The sequence below is a fragment of the Brassica napus genome, chromosome C9 (genome assembly GCF_020379485.1).
Source record: "Brassica napus cultivar Da-Ae chromosome C9, Da-Ae, whole genome shotgun sequence".
Taxonomy (NCBI): domain Eukaryota; kingdom Viridiplantae; phylum Streptophyta; class Magnoliopsida; order Brassicales; family Brassicaceae; genus Brassica; species Brassica napus.
This window is the reverse complement of record NC_063452.1, coordinates 26849477-26871262: the sequence shown is the minus strand read 5'-3', so window position 1 is coordinate 26871262 and position 21786 is coordinate 26849477. Positions and strand designations below refer to the sequence as shown.

Genomic DNA, 21786 nt, shown 5'->3' with positions numbered 1-21786 from the left:
ACTCCGTCTGATCCGAACGTTGATCAGATCGTACTGATGATACCGGAGAGAGACAGAGAAAAATACCGGGAGAGGGTGATTCTGATCGAGAGAGACAGAGATCGCAGAGAAGAGACCGGTCGGATTCTAATCCGTCTTTCCGCGTACTGAGCGATGATAGGGAAGCCATGTTCTGATTGATAGCATGCGTCTTGATGGTTCGCGATTTTATTGGATGCGGTGGCTCATGCTATCAGACCGTTCTGATGAACTGAAGGAAGGATCGAATACTGTGCATTGAACGATCCTAGCCGTGGAGAGATGTGGTACTGAGGTGATCGATTTGATTGGATCGTTGGAGGCGATCGGGACCAGCAACATACTGAAGGAGGATCGACTGGAAATAGGATCGAGTTTGCTGATGCGTGTGGCACAAGAGGGCGTGTTACTGATACTGGAATGACTGAGGAGCAGGATGGCCGTGGGGAGAACTGACTGGATCGAGGGCTGTGGAGCCGACTGTGTACTGACTGATCCGGGTGTGATCAAGGACTGGTTCTGGGGCGCTAAGCATAGCTAGTGTATTGTCTGTTCTGGATGGCTAGTTGGAGACCAAGCCGTCTCGCTTTGTTACTTGGGTTACGTGGGGATGGTTGGCTGAGTGACTAAGAAACAAGGGGATTCGGTTGAGTGTCTCATCAAGCTACTGGTTAGATAAGGAAGGACGGGAAAGCATGTAGACAGCAAGGAAGGAGTGTATGGATGGAGTGTATGGATGGATTGTCACACAACGAAGCACCGAGGCATTAAGGTACATATTTATCATGCTGCGAAAATTAGTAGACTGCTAAGTTGCTGGATTAGACTTAGCGAATCCTGTGTGCTGAACTAAAACTCGTAGAGGAAAATTGGGATAAAATCATAAATTAGAGAAAAATCAGGTATCGATCATGTTTGGTCGAGGGAAGCGAACTGGAGTCGTACTGGCTGTAAGAAAAACCGGATGGGGGCCTTTCACTATGTCATATTCTATTTAAGGTTTGAATGATAAAAAGACAACGCATTTGAAACAAAAACAAAAAAATAAAATAAAAAGCAATATTGTTTCATTCACCAAACGAAGAATGTAACAGCATAAGAAAGCCCTCTTAGTTCCATCCATTCCTCCACCGAATAAAATAAAATCCAAAGAGTTTATACCAACCAATTGTTCAAAAGCGAAGAAAACGACTAGCGTGAGAAATTTTTAGAATCGGACAACATCTTGGAGACAATCGAAGAAATGAGTGATCTTGATTTTTTCTCTCCCGGCATAGATAGCTTCTGCCGATCCACCGTCTTCTCCTTGCGCTGCCATCTCTATTAGCATGTACAACTTCTTGATTGGCATCTGCACATAATGTTTGAAAAAAGATTTTAGAATTTATATCATAAACATAAAGTTTGTTATTCTGTTTTTCTGTCAGTTTCATTTATCTGCTAGAAACTATGTTAGAGACACATACATCATCGAGAGCCTCAGCTGCTGCATCGATATCATCCTCTGAGAAGACATTAAGCTGCTTCAGCACCTGGCCAACACAAAAAAACGAAGAATTAAACCCATTCAAGAATCGATAATTGATGGACTATGGAGAGAGAGAGACTCAAACTACTATCGTGGTTAAGGAACTACAATTCTACATACGAGTCCATGCATAGTCCACGAGGTACATGAGGCAAACAATTAGTTACTAAAGACCATTTTTACCTTCTTTGCGTCCTCTGTTCTCAATGTTGGAACAGAGTAAGTGATGGAGAAGGCCTCACAGATACCAACAGAGTCTAAGAAGGTTAGTTGACTTGTTGTCCCAAACACGAGAAGTTTCTTCCCCTGTCAAGACAACATTTTACCAAATCAGAGATGTTCAGTTTTAACTTGTAATGATCGAACATAAAACAACATGGATGATAATTAACAATATGGTGAATGAAGCACCTTAGGAGGAAGTCGTTTGAGAAGGACCATCAACGTCTGAGAGATAATGTTTGAGAAACGAGGACCGATTGCTACGTATTCCAACAATCTGCAATTTTCAGAAATTCAGTACTGAGCCGGAGAAAGAAACCGCCAAAGTATGCTATAAGATTATCGAGCAGAATCTTGAAAGGAAACAGATATCATGTAATAACAAACCTTTCGATATCATCAAGGATAATGATGCTCATAGGTGATTTATATGCATCCTCAAAGACCTGTCTCATTCACACCAATATAGTTTGTCAGCAGTTGACAGAACATAAGAACAACATATACAGTTCTCTCCCAAACACAGACCTTGACAATGTGAGCACATTTTGTGCTCTCCTGAAGACCAATCATAGTTTCAGCAGAGACCTACAAAATAGCGAATCAATATCACACTCAGAGAAAACAATAGTAAGGTCTGAAGATAATTTACAAAGAAAGATAGACACTTACGATCTTAACATATGGGAAGTCACTATCGATACCAACAGTTGCAGCTAAAGCAGTTTTCCCACTGCCCAGAAAAAAATGTTTAAAAATCAGCCAAAGGCTTGAAAAACAGCAAGCCATAAAGAACGTGTGCTATATAAACTACGGAAGATACCTTCCACTCGGCCCCTCTAGAAGACAAGTGACAAGAGGACTTCTAGTACTAACTTTAACTTGCTCGACTAGAAGCATAGCTCTTTTGTAAATGTGATTATGTCGATCACCAGAATCCACCATCCCATTGAGTCTGCATAAATGTCAGAATTGTTAAAGTTGAGGCACTGGTAAATCAAAATCCAGAGGTAATGCATACAGTACATGCGTGCCAAGCGGGAGATGGAAATACAATTAGACTGGACAGAAATAAAACAACAAAAAATAAACAGGGACAAGTTTAGATCGAATCAAAAGTACCATTGCATCTAATTACAATTTCAAAAACTAGACCCTCTTTACAGTTTCAGAAATCAATGAAAATTGCCTAATGGAATAAGAAAGGCAGTCCCTAGGTAACAAAAATTTAGAACTGCATTTTTAGAGCAAGACGCACATGACAGAAGAGAGTTAAGTTTGGCTTTGAAACTAGCATATCTTATGTTCAAAGGGGCATTCTATCAAGAAGTATCCAAAATCGTCCAGACCACCAAACATTTATGACAGAAAATTACCTGCAGCGCTCCAGGTCATCTGTGGAGGCTCCAAAGGCAGGCTGAACTTCATGGATTGCATGGAGAAAATCCTCCATAGTGATCTTGATATTCTCTTCTTCCACTGGCTTTGTAAGATCATCCATGCTTAACTGTCTGTTTAACGCATATGATGTAGCACTTTTAACAACACCTTCAAGCTCCGCCCCGCTGTAATTTTTTGTTCGAGCAGCTGCGAGAAAATATTGGCATATCATGTCAGTGACACACTTATGCAAGTATCTAGTAAAAGATAAAGACATGAATACCAAACATTCCATGATTTGAAGAATCATCATCTAAGAAGCCATACCAAGCTCTTGGAGATTGATATCATGACCAAGGAAAGAATTTTCCTTCATCTTGTTTGTGTGAATCTGAAGAATTTGGAAACGTCCAGCTTCATCAGGAAGGCTTATCTCAACTTGAACCTCCAATCTTCCCGGCCTATAGTCAAAATAATAAAAATAAGAGGCGCATGAGCGAATACACTCTGGATAGTATCTTCTCAAGTGAACATTAACGAAAATTAAGGTATAAAGCCTACTTCAAAACATTGCGGTTATGTAACTGGAGGATAAAAGAATCGGTAACTATCTATTACACAAGATCGATATACCTTAAAAGAGCTTCATCAAGCAAATCCTTTCTGTTTGTCATTCCAATAAGCAAAACATTGTTCAACGCCTCCACACCATCTATCTGGAAAAGAAGTGTTAGCCACATCCGTGAAAATACCGAATTAAAAGATATTAGCAAGATCTTTGACTGACCTTTGTCAAAAGCTGGTTCACAATACTATCATGGACACCTGTGCCATCTCTGGTCGAGCCTCTTGACTGAAAATTACAAAGCATACAATTGTAATTATTTTTGTTTAAAACTCATATAACCAGCACATCATGACAATCAATATCCAAACTCTATTAACCGGAATCAATGGGGCTGGTCGTCATACTTAAAAGTATATTTACAACTTCAAGCTAGCAAAATTTATCTACTGTATCGTCAAAGTCGCATACCTTACAAATAGCATCGATTTCATCAAATATAATGACGTGTAACTCACTCGCATCACCTGAGAAATAAAATAAGAGTGCCTCATTAGCACATGCGTACAAAAGGAAAACACAGATCAGGGAAAACAATTTTTTCTTACCAAGGGTCCTCTGGTCTTGCTCAGCATCAGCAAATAAGTCTCTTACATTCTTTTCTGTCTCACCAACAAACTTGCTCAGCACCTCAGGACCATTAACGATCTATTATTCCATCAAAATAAAACCAGAAGCATTAAAAATGTTGGTTTCTGGAACACTAGCAGTGAATCAACTAAGAAACTAAGTTAATCAAACATTAAAAGAAAGTAAAACAGGTGTAGCAAACAATAAGCTAGAGATTTAAGCTACTAATGTATGAAGAAAACTAAGAGAACTAAACAGTCAGTAACAGGTTCACGCGAAAGGGAGTCCACCTATCAGTAACAAAGTTCATCATACAGTGATCAGAAATACCTTTGGATCCTTTCCATTCAGCATCTTTCCAATTTGCCGTGCCATAAGGGTTTTGCCTGTACCAGGAGGTCCAAAAAGAAGCATTCCCTTAACGTGCTTTATCCCCAATCTGCACGATCAAGAAAAACTAACATAAAAGGAAAATCCACAACGAAAGTCTAACATTTGCTTAAAGAATAAAGCACAGAACCTGCTCGTGACATGAGGTGGAAATACACGAGAGGCAAAAGCTCTTCTAAATATATCAGCAAACTCTGCACCCAGACCACCTATGCCCAGCGACTCAAGGTTAAATTCCTTATGCTTGAATATATTGCTGCTAGCAGCTTCTCGTTGGTTAACAATCTGCATAAGAAAGGACAAGTCAAAATGATACACGATAGTAACCTATATCTGTTTCCATAAAATAATATACATCAGATGTGATATTAAGTTTGCTATTTCAAATGTAAAACTGAATCATCAATTGATAGGAATTGTTAGAGTAACTGATTCAACAACACATAGCACTACATAGTTTATCGAAATCAAACCTTTATGCCACTTGCGTTTGATGCTTCAAACACAATATATGTATCTGGAGAAAGCATCCCTCTTTCGATGCCATTAGATTGATTTTGACCCTCTACATCCGCTCGATTGACCGTAAGAATGTAATTAGTTCCATGATACTCAAACGTCGCTTTCTGGCCTACAGTCAAGACCTGCAGCAGTGTTGCATAGTTAAAATAAATCAGGGCTAATGTGATTTTGTGAAAAAAACTAAAGGCCAAATAACCATATAAAGGATACCACATAATCTATAAAGAGATGGGAAATAACCCAGAATATTAAAGGATTTGCAGAATAGTCCCGGGATGCATGCACTAAAAACCATTGTTTCAGCAGAAAAACATCCATCTACATAATGCTCCAATTGGAAATGTATACCAGCTAATTTGTTTTTTATAGACCCTTGATATTTAGGAGTCATCGTTTCTGTCAGTTTCATATTAGATGCATGCTTCAAAATCACAATAGAAAAGAAACATGAAACAAGAACAGACACTGCAGAAGAAGAATCTCTCTACCTGGTTGGTGTATTTCCTCTTAAGTTGGGTTGAAAGGAGAGCAGCATCAACCTGTAAAGTAATATTTTCAGAGAATTAAAGTTCAATCACAAACTGTAAGGAGATGCATGATTCAAAACCTGCAAAGATCCCAAGAAACACATAATAGATATCAACAACAAACCTGCTCGCTTTTAGTCCCTTTCTTAACAAATTCTAACTCAAGCGTCAGCATAGCCAGCTCAAAATTTTCTGGAGGAACAAATCTGCAAGAACAAGACAGTCTTTTTATAGAAGCCAGAAAGTCCTAACGCCAGAAGATTTTGGTAAAAGAAAAAAAAAAAAGAAAAGGCTATATGAAAATTACCTGCTAACAGATACCATGTCACCAGTGGAAACTCTAGCATGCCTCCGTTGAATAGCATTGAGAGCAAGGTTTCCATCACGGATGCTTCCATGCCCAGTAATCAACAGTTAAGTTCACAAAATTTAAAAAAAAAAAAAAAGTAAACGCCATCACGAAGAGAACAAGTTCAACATTTGTTAGGAGATCTCCGGATAGGAAATCTAATTTATACACAGATGCTAACTTATTCGAGGCGATCTTTTAATCCACGAGATCTACTAACAACATTTTGATCATCCAAGAAACACCTAGATGGCTGATATTCGAATTCCCGAAACCTAGAAAGCTATGCTTACAAAATTGGGTCAATTTCACATAAACAATCAAACTCATGAGATCGCATTTGGCATCAGCAATGTTGACAATATAAAGAGAGAATGTTAAAAAGGATATCATAGAGAGAGAATGAAGGTGTCGGCGACGTTGGCGAGGAAGAGATCGGAGCCGGGAACGGAGAACTGACGGAGATCGGAAGAGGAGCAGTAAGCGAGGTTAGTGAAGGCTAGATCTGCCGAGGGAGTACTGGTCACCGTCATCGTCATGACCTGGGATCCGGAACGACCTGCCATGGCTGTTTCGATCGCAGTCTTTGTGATTTTCGTATCCTTCGCGAGGAAGAAATTGAACGAGAAGAAGAAGAAGAAGAAGGAACCAAATGACGAGGAGTATAATATTTTCTTCTCGAAACATATGTCCTAGTTTTATGTCATTCGTGTCGTGTGTTTTACTAAATTTCTCATTCTACTCTTTTTAATTACTTTACTACATCTTCAACCGCACAACCGCGCAGATTTTTGTTTTTATTTATTTTTGTATAAATATTTTGTATATTTACTGTATATTTTATTGTATATTTTTTTCATTGTATAGATTGTTTCAAACTTTCACATGTATTTATATCTTCTTCTATATATATATTTTTGGATTATTATTTCATTATTAAAATCGTAATTATATATATAAAGATAAGTAAAATATTGTTTTATTGTCATATTCAAAGATATTGTAACATTTCACAAATTTAGAAAGTTTTTTAAAAATTAAACTTTCGCTTCATAGATTTATATTATCGAGTAAATAATTAAACATTAGTTTTTGTTTAATTTTTAGAATAAACTATATAGTTTAAAATTTGTTTTCATTGGTTTAAGATAGTAAAGATTAATCATTGTTAGATAATACTCCCTCCGTTCCCGAAAGTAAGATGTTTTAGATTTTTCACTTGTTCAACAAATCCACAAAGATAGATTTTCTATATGTTTAAAGTATTTTTTTGTACTTTTAAGAAACATTAAATGATATTATTTGAATTGATTAAATTTCATTGGTGAAAAGTTATTGTAAAGTGTATAATAAAGTAAACGAACAATTAAATTATAAATCATTGATTGAATTCTTAATAAGCGTGAACACTTTAGAAAATCTTACTTTCGGAAACAGACGGAGTATGACTTTTTTATTTAAAAAAAAAATATTTATAATTTTAAAAATTAACATCGACAAATATTTAAATATTTAGCATATAGAGATATAGTATTACAACATTAAATTATATATATTTAATTTATACTATCTATAACTCCAATGGATCATCTATTGTTTAAATCCAATTATTGATAGCCCAATAAAAATTTCTGGTATACCCAAAATTTAAATGATAAGATTAGATATTAAATGAAACATAACTTTCTATGAATAGGTCCATTAGGTCTATTTTTAAAAAAATCACACATGAATCAAGGTTGTGACTTCTGTTTTAATATATAAGATAAAAATGATTAAAAGAGGTTTCATTAAGAGTTAAAAAGCCTTTTTGTCTTTACTTATAAAATATATAAATATAAATAATAATTTAAAGAAATAATAAAAAACATTTTTATTACTTTCAAATATATGTTTTTCAAGTTGAATCATTTTTCAAAATGTGTTTTTTAATTATTTTGAAATACAATTTTTTTGAAACTATTTTAGGAATTATTATTGTATATCTAAAATATTTTCTAAAATCATAAACTCGACCCCTAAGTATATATTTGTTTACTTAAGAGTATACTAGATTTTGATTTCAAATTTTAGACTTGATTTTTAAAATATTTAAAATATTTATTGACTTGATTTTTTCATGAAAATTACGATTTCAATTTTTAGACATTTTAAACATTTTAAAAATATAATTAAATACCATTTAAGTTTTTGAACTACAACATAAATCCAGTAATTTTAAATCAATACAAACAATGCCGATTCTGAGTGGAAGGCATATAAACATGTGCTTCCGGTCTTGTTTACAATATTTAAAATTTTGACCGTTCATTTCATAAAAATCAAATGTCAATCAGTTGGCTAATGCCTTTAACTGTTACCATTTTAGAATTTTATTACAATTTTTGTTCATTTTAAGATACAATTTTTTTTGTTCTCTGGCCCAATATGTTTCAGAGCCAAGCCTACGAATTGAAAATTTCTATCCGAACACCAGCATAGACAAATATAAATGATCACACACTGAAAATTTGCATATATAGTGATACTTATAGACATATTACGTCAAAAATGTTACGTCAAAAACATTTTTAAAAATGTTTAAAAAAGTTGATTTTAAAAAAGATAATAAATTAAGATGTTGATTTTAAAAAGATAATAAAAATGTCTAATAAGAATGTTCATGAGATTCATTCTTATTAAACATTGACGTAAAAAAATTTGTATTATATATTTATAGTTTGACTGTACAAAAAGTACTTATATTATTGTTAAAATTGCAGAAGCAACTCCTAAGAAGATTGTGCAGGCAATGGGTGTAGAAAAGTCTCACACTATCTCATGTGAAAAGCCATCTCCAGGTCATTCATTATATACACACAAAATATGTCTATAAGTATCACTATATATGCAAATTTTCAGTGTGTGATCATTTATATTTGTCTATGCTGGTGTTTACAGAATCAAACGAATCTGTTGATCTCAATAGATGTATAGGAACAAGATGCGGAGAGTACACGGTAAATAAATATCACACGCACTTATGTTTGTTTTATGATGTCCATGATTTGTTTCATTTCGTTCGGATAGAAAATTTTCAATTCGTAGGCTTTGGCTCTGAAACATATTGGGCCAGAGAACAAAAAAAAATTGTATCTTAAAATGAACAAAAATTGTAATAAAGTTCTAAAATGGTAACAGTTAAGGCATTAGCCAACTGATTGACATTTGATTTTTATGAAATGAACGGTCAAAATTTTAAATATTGTAAACAAGACCGGAAGCACATGTTTATATGCCTTCCACTCAGAATCGGCATTGTTTGTATTGATTTAAAATTACTGGATTTATGTTGTAATTCAAAAACTTAAAAGGTATTTAATTATATTATAAATATTTTTAAAATGTCTAAAATGTCAAAAAATTGAAATCATAATTTTCATGAAAAAAATCAAGTCAATAAATATTTTAAAATATAATTAAAAAGACAAAAATACATGTTAGTTTTTTATAGGCTTAGCATTTTACTCTCACAAAATCCAAATCAGAACAGATAAAAAATTACAGATTCAGTTTGGCCAAGTTTAGGTGAAAGTACATATTATGTAAAAGAATTGACCTACGGGTCTTGTTTTGGGTCTATGTCCTATTCGACATCCCATCAGATATTTGAAATACCCAAAATTTCTTGTATATATTAGTTATATTTGAGTATAATAGTATATTTTTGGTATTACGAATATTTTTTATGTTTCGGGTTAGAGTTTGCGGTTACCGTTTATAGTTTAGAGTAAAATTTCATATTTTCATAAATATGATTCAGATATTCGGGTAAATATTTTTGTAGTTTTGTTCAGTATTCAGATCAGATTTTGGATAAAATTTTGGGTATTTGAATATTGTTAGGTATTTTGACTATTTTGAGTTTTCGGATCCATTTTGGGTATTTTGGGTCTTTTGAATCCTAAATATATGAAAATACCAAAACATATACTCGAATACCCGAACTAAAGCTTGAATGTAGTTTTTTTTATTTTAAAAGCCATAGTTCGATAAAAAAAATAATATAGTTTGGACAACTCTCTCAAATAGCTATTTTAAAGTTTTTGTCACAAAAATATCACTCAATAAGGAAATGACCAAAATAGCTCATTTTTATTTTGAAAATTTTAATATTTATTTTTTATTTAAAAAAAAAATAAAACTATATCCTCAAAACCTACCTCTTAACTCTAAACTCTAGTCTAGATTGATTATCCCTAGGGTATAGATGTATTTTTACTCTTTAATAAAAAAATTTTTAGTCATTTTTCTCATTTATGGCTATTTTATGACAAAAACTTAGAAACGACTATCCTATGAAATTTCTCATATTTGATATATTGGGATACATGTTTAGAAATGATGATATTTTAGTATATTAGATTTGTAAATATGATATATTGATCCGAGGGAAACACTTAAATTAGCTAATTAGAATCATCACTTTGAACTGAGACACATGTTATAAATAACTAGAGGCTGGTACATGAAGTACAAACCAGACCCATTCTAACGACTCCAGGAAGATGGTGCTTAACAGACGGTTCCTGGAAAGATAAAGACCTATTTTCAGGGCAAGACTGGTTTAGCACGTTACCAGGTTTTGATGGTTTGTTAGAGGCAAGGAATGTAAGGGCATGTCTCTCACCTCTTCATGGAGACATTAATTTGGGTAATGGAATGCATGAAGAATTTAAGACAGTTTCAGGCTACGTTTGCAACAGATTATTCTCAATTGGTGAAGATGGTTTCAGAACCAAAAGAATGGCCAGCATTTGAAAGCTACCTGGAAGACATTAAGCTTTTGAGAAAAATCTTACTCAACTCAGAAATCGTTCATGTACCTAGGACGAAGAACCTAAGGGTTGATAGCTTGGCATGCAGTGCTCGGAAACAAATGTCTTTCGTCGTACACATGGATGGAAAGTTACCGATTTGGTTTATAGAGTTAACATGAGTCTGTGAATGTTTGTTGTCCAAAAAAAAGATTTGTACATATGTATAATTTTTTTTGTCCACTTAGTATACGTACCATAAGATGATTTATAAACTTGATCCACTGAAGTTAATCAAGTAATAATTAAGAACAAAGTTAGTCGAGTACTAATTAAAAATTGTTAGGATTAATTAAAAGCATTGAATGTTATATAGTTAGAGAAATATAAGGTATGACCAAAAAATAATTAATTAATAAAATGCTGCAACAACCTTTCATAAGTAAATTTTTGGGAATATATTTTTTTTAATAGTATAGATGTGTTTCTTACCTATTTAATGAAATATTTTGGTTATTTTGACTCATGTATATTATATTTTTTTTAAAAAATTAGTGATATCCTAAAAAGTTTCTCAAGATTTTTTTTTAATTTATACTAAGTCTTTTTGTCTTATGCATGGATTATATATTATAATTTGTTCTCAAAATGTTATATGAATTTTTATGGTTGTCATGATACGGTGTTTGCCATGTGGATCATCATCATCCCCAATGTATTAATCTTGGAGGATTACAACATGTTTTCGTAGCCAATTATCATCACTAGGATGATTCTTAGAATCTTAAGAAGAATAAATTGGTCCATATAAATATATATTATACTTTTTATTAAACTAATTATCAAATTGATTTTGTAGTTAGTGTACAAAGGAATAATCTCAATTATTTTCTTAAATTAAAGCTATGAAATTACCTAATATGATTAACATATATATGATAATTAATGATTATGAATAATATATATTTGATAATTATTTTTGTATCATCTCTCTTTCTGTTTAATTTTATATTATTAAAAAATTAAACAATCACATTAAGCATATAAATTTAGCAAATAATAAAAAATTTAGATTTTTTCTTATATGTTATATTTTGAATTTCTAAAAACGACTATAATTTATTAAAAAAGTAAAAGTCCCACACTAAAATTTTTGTAATCAATGATTTAACTTTTTTTTGTTCAAGCAAGATACAAATGATCATAATTCGTATGAATATAAAGTCTCATTAATAGATATTCATATTATATATATATATATATATATATATATATATATATTAATATCATTGAAATTAAATTTTATACTATATAAAAATATAAATATGCTAATTTTCAAATTTGCATTGAAAAATTATTGAAATCATAATATTTTAATTTGGAATTTATATTGATAAATCTCACATTAAAACTTTTGTGATTAATGGTTTACATTTTTATTACAACAAATATACAAATGTTAATAATATCATATGAGTAGAAAGTGTCAATAATAAAAATTATATTAAAATATATTATATATATGTCAATATCACTAAAATTTAATTATATACCGTATAAAGTACATAGAATGATTTTTTGATTTATTTACCAAAAACACGATTGTAAATAAACAAAACGCATTGGTTTTGATTAATGTTTTAATATTGGAAGCACTATATATATATATATATTATTTCATTCAGATTAAATATTTTAGTCTTGATTTTTATTCCTAAAAAGTTTTTATGAAATATCATCACAAGATTGCAATCACCTCCTTTTGATTTTATTCGAAGAATGAGAGATTTGATCGTTCGTCTAATATTTGTTTCTCCCTAATATCATATCTAGCTATTATAATTGTAAGAATGAGATATTTGATCGTTCGTCTAATATTATGTTGTTTCATGCGTAATTAATTTGTTTAATAACTAAATGCAAATACAATAAAATAAATATATAATAAGAAACAATAAATACGTATAAATGTTTTAAACAATTGATTAATCTACAACATATAAACTATAAAATTATTGATTAACTACAATTGATTAAATATTGTATCTGAAATAGTTATATAATCATTTAAACTTTTTAAAAATGTATACTACTAATGATCTAAAATAAATATCTACGTATATAAAACTGAAAACAAACATCTGCGTGGTTGCACAGATCGAGATCTAGTATTGTATTTAAATATAAAACAATAAATACTAGATCTCGATCCGCGCAACCACGCGGATTTTTGTTTTCATTTATTTTTATATAAATATTTTGTTTTCAATTCTAAATTGGTATATATTATAATATATGTGTCTATCAATTTTTAAAACATAATAAGTTTACGGTATATTTTTTTCATTGAAGAAATTGTTTTAAACTTTCACATGTATTTGTATCTTCTTCTATATATATATTTTCGGATTATTATTTCATTATTAAATCGTAACTAAATATAAAGATTAATAAAATATTATTTTATTTTGATATTCAAAGATATTGTAACATTTCACAAATTTAGAAAGTTTTTAAAAAATTAAACTTTTCCATTCATAGATTTATATTATCGAGTAAATAATTAAACATTTAGTTTTTGTTTAATTTTTAAATTAAACTATATAGTCTAAAATTTGTTTTCATTGGTTTAAGGTAGTAAAAATTAATTATTGTTAGATAATATGATTTTTGTTATTTAAAATTTTTTTTTATATAAATAGGGTTAAATTGCAAAACAAAAAATTTTCACCACATCGTTTTCATTACACCCACCGTGTTTTTTTATTGGTTGGTCATCCCGGCGACAACCGTGGCACAAACAAACCCTAAAAAAAAAATTGGATAGTGAAATTGAATTTTGGGATTTGGAATTTTCTACGCACTAACTCTCTTTCTCTCTCTACACGCACAGTGCTTTCTGTCGCCTTCAATCGCGACTTTTTGTGCTTATAAAGATTAGGGTTTTATTGCTCTCTCGCTTGACATGAATCAGCCCCAAGTTTCTTTGGGTAACAGCACTGGAGGAGACGCGGAGGAAGAAGAAGAAGAAGTGAATCAACATCAGGAGGAGGCTGAATCTAGGGATCAAATCGTCGTCGAGGAGAAATCAGCTGAGGGAGACGATCAGATGGAGGTTGATCCCGTGAGTCCCGCAACTGTGTTCTGCGTTACTCTTAAACAGCCCAACTCCAATTTGCTCCATAAGATGAGCGTCCCTGAACTCTGCCGTAACTTCAGGTCTCCACCTCACTTACTACTCTCCCTTCCACAAAGTTTTCAAATTCATCTTTTCTTCTTTTGTTTTATGTCAGTGCCGTCGCGTGGTGTGGCAAGTTGAATGCTATTGCTTGCGCTTCTGAGACCTGCGCCAGGATTCCAAGGTTTGATTTTTTCCTTTTTCCTTTTCAATCTTAGAGATGAAAGTTCTTACCTTTCACCCTTGTCATCTCTTGTTGCAGCTCCAAGGCAATTCCACCCTTTTGGATCCCAATTCATATCTTAATACCCGAGCGACCTACTGAGTGTGCCGTGTTCAATGTTGTGGCAGGTATTTTCATATTACTTTTCTTTTCTTTTCAATTGAAACTAGTCTTGTGTTGTTAAAATGACTATGATACTTATTTTTCTTTTTGTAGACTCTCCTCGTGACTCTGTCCAATTTATTGAATGGTCTCCCACTTCTTGTCCTCGTGCATTACTCATTGCCAACTTTCATGGACGGATTACTATCTGGACGCAGCCTACTCAGGTTAGTGCTCTTATGGATGTGCTCTATTAGTAATCAAACAAACAGAAAAGAGAGTTGCCGTTTTCCAATTGGTCCACCTGTATAAATCTTATGTGTCTTGTTCTTCTAAATGTTGATCTCCCACTTGTGTCAATATGTTTGGCAAAACCTCATGTAATCTTTTAATCTGGTTTGGTCTTGCAGGGTGCGGCTAACCTAGTGCACGATGCTACCTCCTGGCAGTGTGAGCATGAATGGCGTCAGGACATTGCTGTTGTTACAAAGTGGTTGACGGGGGCTTCTCCTGTACGTACTTTATATTTTTACTTCTCTGACACTATCATTTAATTACTTTTTTTCTTTTTACCTTCATGAGTTTGTTAACTGATTACCGGATGGGTTGCATGTGAGAGTGGGGAATGGAATTGCTAAATTTTGTGTATAATTGAACCTGAAATATCTCTACGTTTTGGAAGAAATGAGACAGAGAGACCAAAGTTTCCTTGAAGTCCAGCTTAACTGATATATATTAGCTTTCGTTGCAAAATTACTATACTCCTAAAATATCTTCCATTTGCATTTCTCTGATACGTTTCTGTAATGATTGGCATGAACACGTAAGGAATGAATAACAGCTAGATGATACTGCCTTTGCAAAGTATATGTTGTGAAAGACTAATTTAATATTGTTTCTGGCCCATCAGTTTGCTGCTCTAGTTTATCCTGGAAAATTTATTCTGATTGTGTTTTTTTTTCTTTTCGAGAATCAGTATAGGTGGTTATCCTCCAACTCCAAGACAAGTTCTGGAACAAATGCAAAGTCAACTTTCGAGGAGAAATTTCTCTCACAGAGCTCCGAAAGCTCAGGTTTTCTTCTTCTCATCTCTTGTATCTTACTTTATATTGATATATTTTGAATTATGAACGTAACTGCGAGTTTTTTTTAACATACCTTATATATATATATATGTATTGATTTTCATACCTATATATGTGACAAGATCAGTGCAACATGTTACGCTTTCCATGGTTGGCATTTGTGCATTTTCTTTCACTTCCAGTGACGGATCTGATTCTTGACCATTTGTTGCAGCTCGGTGGCCCAACTTTCTCTGTGTATGCTCTGTTTTCTCATCGGGGTCCGTTCAGCTTCATTGGTCCCAGTGGCCTTCTAACCAAGGAGGCACTGCACCAAAGTGGTTTAGTACAAAGAAAGGTCTTTTAGGTGCAGGGCCTAGTGGGATTATGGCTGCTGATGCTATCATAACGGACAGTGGTGCCATGCATGTAGCAGGGGTTCCGATTGTAAATCCCTCAACAATTGTAGTATGGGAGGTGACCCCTGGCCCGGGAAATGTACTCCAGGCGACTCCAAAAATCTCTACAGGCAGTCATGTGCCACCATCCCTTAGTTCTTCCGCTTGGACAGGCTTTGCTCCTTTAGCTGCATACTTGTTCAACTGGCAAGAATACTTGATATCCGAGATAAATAAAGGGAAGAAGCCTACGGATCAAGAATCCAGCGATGCAATATCACTTAGCTGCTCGCCAGTTTCCAATTTTTCTGCTTACGTAAGTCCCGAAGCTGCAGCTCAGTCTGCGGCAACCACTACATGGGGATCTGGAGTTACTGCTGTTGCTTTTGATCCAACTCGTGGTGGTTCAGTAATAGCTGTTGTTATAGTTGAGGGTATTGTTCACGTTCTTCTCTGAGCCTCATACTGATTTCATGATAATCAACATTTTCTATACATTGAGTTGTTTTCTTTAAAACAAAATGCTAATCCCATGCATCTGCATACGTTTGCAGGACAGTACATGTCGCCATATGATCCAGATGAAGGTCCTTCAATCACAGGTTGGAAAGTACAGCGCTGGGAATCAAGTGTTCAACCTGTTGTACTGCATCAGATATTTGGAAGCCCAACTTCGAATTTTGGTGGACAGGTCCCCACACAAACTGTCTGGGTATCGAGAGTGGATTTGAGCATACCACCTACAAACGATTTCAAGAATCATCAAACAGCTGTTGCAGGGCCTAGTGTGGATGCACAAAAGGAGCCTGATTCTGGTGATGACAAGGCTAACAAGGTTGTTTTTGACCCTTTTGATTTGCCAAGTGATATTCGTACACTTGCACGGATTGTCTATTCTGCTCATGGTGGTGAAATTGCGGTTGCTTTTCTTCGCGGCGGAGTTCATATCTTTTCGGGTCCAACTTTTTCACCCGTTGAAAACTATCAAATAAATGTCGGTTCAGCTATTGCTGCACCCGCATTTTCTCCAACGAGCTGCTGCTCGGCTTCTGTATGGCATGATGCTGCGAAGGACTGTGCTATGTTGAATATCATTCGTGTTCTTCCGCCTGCCCTTCCACCTAACCAATCAAAGGTTGATCAATCAATGTGGGAGCGGGCGATTGCTGAGAGGTACGTCATCCCTGGTATTTATTCGCTAGCCTGTTTGGTTGTAAAGAAACTTATATGGTTGCACTTTGTTTGAACAGATTCTGGTGGAGTCTTTTGGTTGGAGTTGATTGGTGGGATGCAGTTGGCTGTACACAGAGTGCTGCAGAGGATGGCATTGGTATAATTTGTGGTGCTTATAAGTTTTCTTGATTTCAATGCTGTTTAATCTTTTCACTCAGAAATTAGTTGTTCTTTAGCTCCAGAACAACCATTTTTTAGTTTGCTTAGAAATGATCTCACTTTTAATAAGCTCCATGGCATTCAAAGAACCTATTTTCTACTTGTTTATTTTGTAGAGAGTATTGTACTCTATGATTTTATGATAAGCTTTCAATAACATAGAGCATAATGATTCAGATGTTACTGTCTTGATTGGATGATACACGGTTGAAAGCATCGGATGACACATTTCCTTTTCTTGATGATTACAGTTTCGCTGACCAGCGTGATTGCTGTCATGGATGCTGATTTTCATTCCCTTCCTTCAACACAACACAGGCAACAATATGGTCCTGTATGTTTTTCTAAACTCATTAATCTTTTCACCTTTTCAGAATATTTGAGTTGTTTGCTTGGCCGTACCGTATCGTTAGCCTTCATAAAACTTGGTTTACCTTGTGCTTTTTCTGTTTCTTAATGATTAATTTTAGCTGTATAAAGCTACTCTATTATACGAGCCTGTAGACTCTATTTGTGTTGGTTCTTCTATTCGACTATGCGATCGTAGTTTTAAACATTAACGTTACCCCAAAAAACGGAAAAAACACCTCCCGTAGTTATCTGAATTTGAATGGGTTGAGTAATATGGATATTGGATCTGACTCTTAAGACGATGAATAGAATCTTGGCAGGGATTTTGTCCTCTTGTGATGCTTTGTTTTTTTTTCTTAAACTTTGTTTTCAAGTTTGGTTTCTACTCTTTGGTAAAATCTTGTAATTTTATGGTTTTCAGAATCTAGACAGGATCAAATGTCGGTTACTTGAAGGAACCAATGCTCAGGAGGTTCGTGCCATGGTCTTAGATATGCAAGCAAGATTGTTGTTGGACATGCTTGGAAAAGGAATTGAATCAGCTCTTGTGAACCCTTCAGCGTTGGTTATTGAGCCATGGCGAACAGATGGTGAGACCATATTAGGCACCGATCCTGAGGCAATGGCTGTCGATCCTGCTCTTGTTTCCAGTATTCAGGTATATCTACCTCCAATTCCGAGGATGGCGTTACATGTTTTTCTTTTTATGAGATGGAAATGTAAGTATGAATATTTTGAAGGGATCATGCAGTGTTTTCATTTAAAGTCTTCACTGTGTTAGTTTTGATGAGGTATCTTCCTTCTTACAATCAGCCAAGACACGTTGTGTTTAAAACTTTGAATTAGATTTGGTTATTTTGCATATATAATTTTAGTTAGCTAATTGCGCTAGTGATTGTTTCCACGAAGTCAACATATCATTTTTCTGTTCATGATCATATATTACTGAATATGAAATAAGACCATATCACTATCTTGATATGCAAAACTTATTTTCCTGTTGCTACTTTTCTGTTTTTTTTTCTGATTCTTTTTCTTTTTCATATCTTGTACAGGCTTATGTGGATGCTGTTCTTGACCTGGCTTCTCATTTTATCACACGTTTAAGACGCTATGCGAGTTTTTGTCGGACACTTGCAAGCCATGCTGCTTCCACTGGAACTGGCAGTAATCGCAACATGGTTGCCAGTCCCACACAAAATGCATCGTCTCCTGCAACAATCCAGGGTCAGTATGCTGTTTATTTTGTCATTTCTTATTTTCTCTAGGCGTGAAGAATGGATAATGGAGCATAGCGGTAGAAATATCATTGTCTTGTGGGTAGGTTAGAATTCATGAAAATGAGATGAGCTTCTGAAGTCTAGATTTTCTTCTGGTCTGTAAACTTTAGTGTATAATCCATGTATCTCCCCTTCTTAGGTTAGTGGGTGGTACATTTGGTTATCTGTGTTGTTGGACTTGGCATGTAACTTGTAGCACATTGAGGGATATCTCAACTCTTTTATCTGCAGCTGTTCCTGACAAGTCAGTGAATCACGGACCAGGGCAACCTACTGCTACTACTAGTACTACAAACTCCAGCGGAAGCACACAAATGCAAGCTTGGATGCAAGGTGCCATAGCGAAATTTAGTAGCTCAAATGATGGAGTGTCAAACTCTACTGCAAGCCCAGTCAGTGGTTCAGCTACCTTCATGCCAATAAGCATCAATACAGGAACATTTCCTGGAACACCAGCTGTTCGGCTCATTGGGGACTGTCATTTCCTTCACCGGTTATGCCAGCTGTTGCTATTCTGTTACTTCCAGAGGTTACAGGCTTCACGAAATCACCAGAGAAATGCTGATGCCAGTTCACAAAAGCTTCAAACGGGGGCTACCAGCAAGTCGGAAGAGGTCAACTCTGCTAAACCAAACCCTGCCTTGAACAGGATGGAGGAAGCCCAGGGATTCCGGACTTCTCAGTTGGGTGCTGGAGTGAAAGGGATTGATGATAATTCTGCCCGTACAACAAAGATGGGATCTGGGAATGCTGGTCAAGGCTATACTTTTGAGGAGGTAGGCACTTGTATTCCTTGTCTTCACTTTTATACAATTATACCTGGGCTTAAGCTGATCATCATGGGTGAGAATAATGAAAACCCTAGGTTGGTTGATCGAGAAAAAAAATATGCCCTGTTGATAAGTTCAATATTCTAGAAAGATCTTTTAGTTACGCTTTGATCTTTCAGGTGAGAGTTCTTTTCCATATACTAATGGATCTCTGCAAGAGAACAGCTGCGCTTCCGCATCCCTTGCCTGGCTCTCAGGTAGGTAGTGGGAACATCCAAGTTCGACTTCACTATATTGATGGAAACTACACTGTGTTGCCTGAGGTGGTAGAAGCAGCTCTTGGACCACATATGCAGGTAGTGCTGTTTGGTGAACTACTTTATGAAATTGTATCCTTTTAGCTTTCTTTCATCCCTGATTCTCATTATAATTTTTTTATAATAAAACTGAATAAACAGAACATGCCTCGTCCAAGAGGAGCTGATGCTGCTGGCCTTCTACTTCGGGAGTTGGAGCTTCATCCCCCATCCGAAGAATGGCATAGAAGAAATTTATTCGGTGGTCCCGGAACAGATCCTGAGGATGCGGTCCCGTCAGATGATACTTTTTTCACGCAGGGTCATTCCCTAGATGTGTACGACAGAGTCCAAAGTCTTTGGCCAAGAAAACGCAGAATGTCTGAAAGAGATGCGGCTTTTGGTTTAAATACTTCTGTGGGTTTGGGTGCTTATCTTGGGATCATGGGTTCTCGTAGGGATGTTGTCACCGCCACGTGGAAAACTGGTCTTGAAGGAGTTTGGTACAAGGTTAACTCTTGATACATTTCCTTCCCTGCACATTTCTTTAATAATTGCAATACGAAAGTCTGCCGTTTGTAACTTGACTGTTTTCTTTATTACAGTGCATAAGATGCTTAAGGCAGACATCTGCATTTGCTTCACCAGGTGCTTCTAAGCAGCCAAATCCGAATGAACGTGAGGCGTGGTGGACCAGCCGTTGGGTTTATTGCTGCCCCATGTGTGGTGGAACGTGGGTCCGTGTTGTATAGAAGATCTACTATGCCTGGTTTGTCAAATTACCAGTTAATTTGAAGATAGTGCAAAAACCAAACCAATGGGATTAAAGAGGTATAAGGTTAGCTTGTACACCCAAAAGCTATTCACCATACTTGCGATAATTTAAGTTTTGTTACTTGACAAAATTGCGTGGGATAAGAAGCGAAAGGGTATCTGCAAGGGTCTTTTTATGTAGTGACTTGTTAGACTTGGTAGAAGCCCGTATGGTTTATAGCTTTGCTTCTTGTGGACTGTTTAAACTCTCCAGACTATGGTGATGGTGTAATATATAGAGTCCATGATGTAGTAGAATCCATGATTAAACTTATGTATTCGTTGACTTTTGATTCGTCATGAAACCAGTAGATGAAGAAAGACTAAATGTTTTATATTTTTTCTATGTTTTTTATTATTATTGTCAAAGCTTTTTAGACTAGACCCGCGTTTAGACGTGCTAGTCTCCGCTTATAAAAAACATAACTAGATATTGACCCGCCCTCAGAGGGCGAGTATACTTTTTGTTTTTTTAATTTTTTGCCTAATATAATTTATGTCTGTGTTTGTATAATTATATTTTTGTATGATATGAATTTAATAGAATAGATATAATTTTCTCTACTTTAAATAAATAATTTATCAAGTTTCATAATTATGTATTTGTGTCGTACACATTTGGGAAATTATTTTTAATCTTTATTCACCAAATTTGCAATTTGTAATATTTTTTTGTACTTTCATATATGATAACATTTTTAATTTCCCACATTTTATTTCTAAACTTAAGTAGGTGTTTTAACAGAATAGTTATAACAGATGACCCTAAAAATTGTTTGATAATAATATAGATTAGTAATATCTAATTAAGATCAATTAGGCAAAATAATTTTAAAACGATAGGAATTTTAAAAAGCCATACAAATACACAATGCAAAACAATGTATCAAATTTGAGGCCTAATACCCATATAAATAAATAAATCCCGACCACAAACTTATTATAGAGAAAAAAATCTTTTTAGAAAGATCAGCTCTTTTGATCAAAAAAAA

General features: G+C 34.5%; 2 protein-coding genes across 3 annotated transcripts; one reads left to right on the top strand and one right to left on the bottom strand.

Moving 5' to 3' along the window:
* Positions 1–1063: 1063 nt before the first annotated feature.
* LOC106376378 (vesicle-fusing ATPase) lies at positions 1064–6819 on the bottom strand. Its single transcript, XM_013816449.2, has 21 exons — positions 6522–6819; positions 6090–6185; positions 5907–5988; positions 5744–5794; positions 5207–5377; positions 4864–5018; positions 4674–4782; positions 4322–4421; positions 4185–4240; positions 3936–4001; positions 3782–3864; positions 3476–3609; positions 3145–3355; positions 2592–2723; positions 2441–2501; positions 2297–2356; positions 2156–2214; positions 1958–2045; positions 1730–1852; positions 1485–1550; positions 1064–1369 (listed from the first exon to the last, which is right to left on the bottom strand). The coding sequence occupies exons 1-21, from the start codon at positions 6695–6697 to the stop codon at positions 1226–1228; spliced, it is 2223 nt and encodes a 740-aa protein (XP_013671903.1). The 5' UTR covers positions 6698–6819; the 3' UTR covers positions 1064–1225.
* Positions 6820–13703: 6884 nt separating this feature from the next.
* LOC106415388 (mediator of RNA polymerase II transcription subunit 16) lies at positions 13704–21131 on the top strand. 2 transcript variants are annotated; one of them, XM_013856078.3, is made up of 16 exons: positions 13704–14146; positions 14221–14289; positions 14368–14456; positions 14545–14657; positions 14841–14942; positions 15407–15503; positions 15730–16326; positions 16447–17065; positions 17143–17222; positions 17536–17618; positions 18057–18293; positions 18691–18862; positions 19147–19691; positions 19865–20041; positions 20144–20491; positions 20587–21131. In XM_013856078.3, exons 1-16 carry the CDS (start codon positions 13893–13895, stop codon positions 20731–20733), a joined length of 3729 nt encoding a protein of 1242 aa, XP_013711532.2. In that variant the 5' UTR covers positions 13704–13892; the 3' UTR covers positions 20734–21131. The 2 variants fall into 2 exon arrangements, with proteins under 2 accessions (XP_013711532.2, XP_048624242.1); XM_048768285.1 differs by having other exon boundaries at positions 15401–15503.
* The last annotated feature ends 655 nt before the right edge of the window (positions 21132–21786 follow it).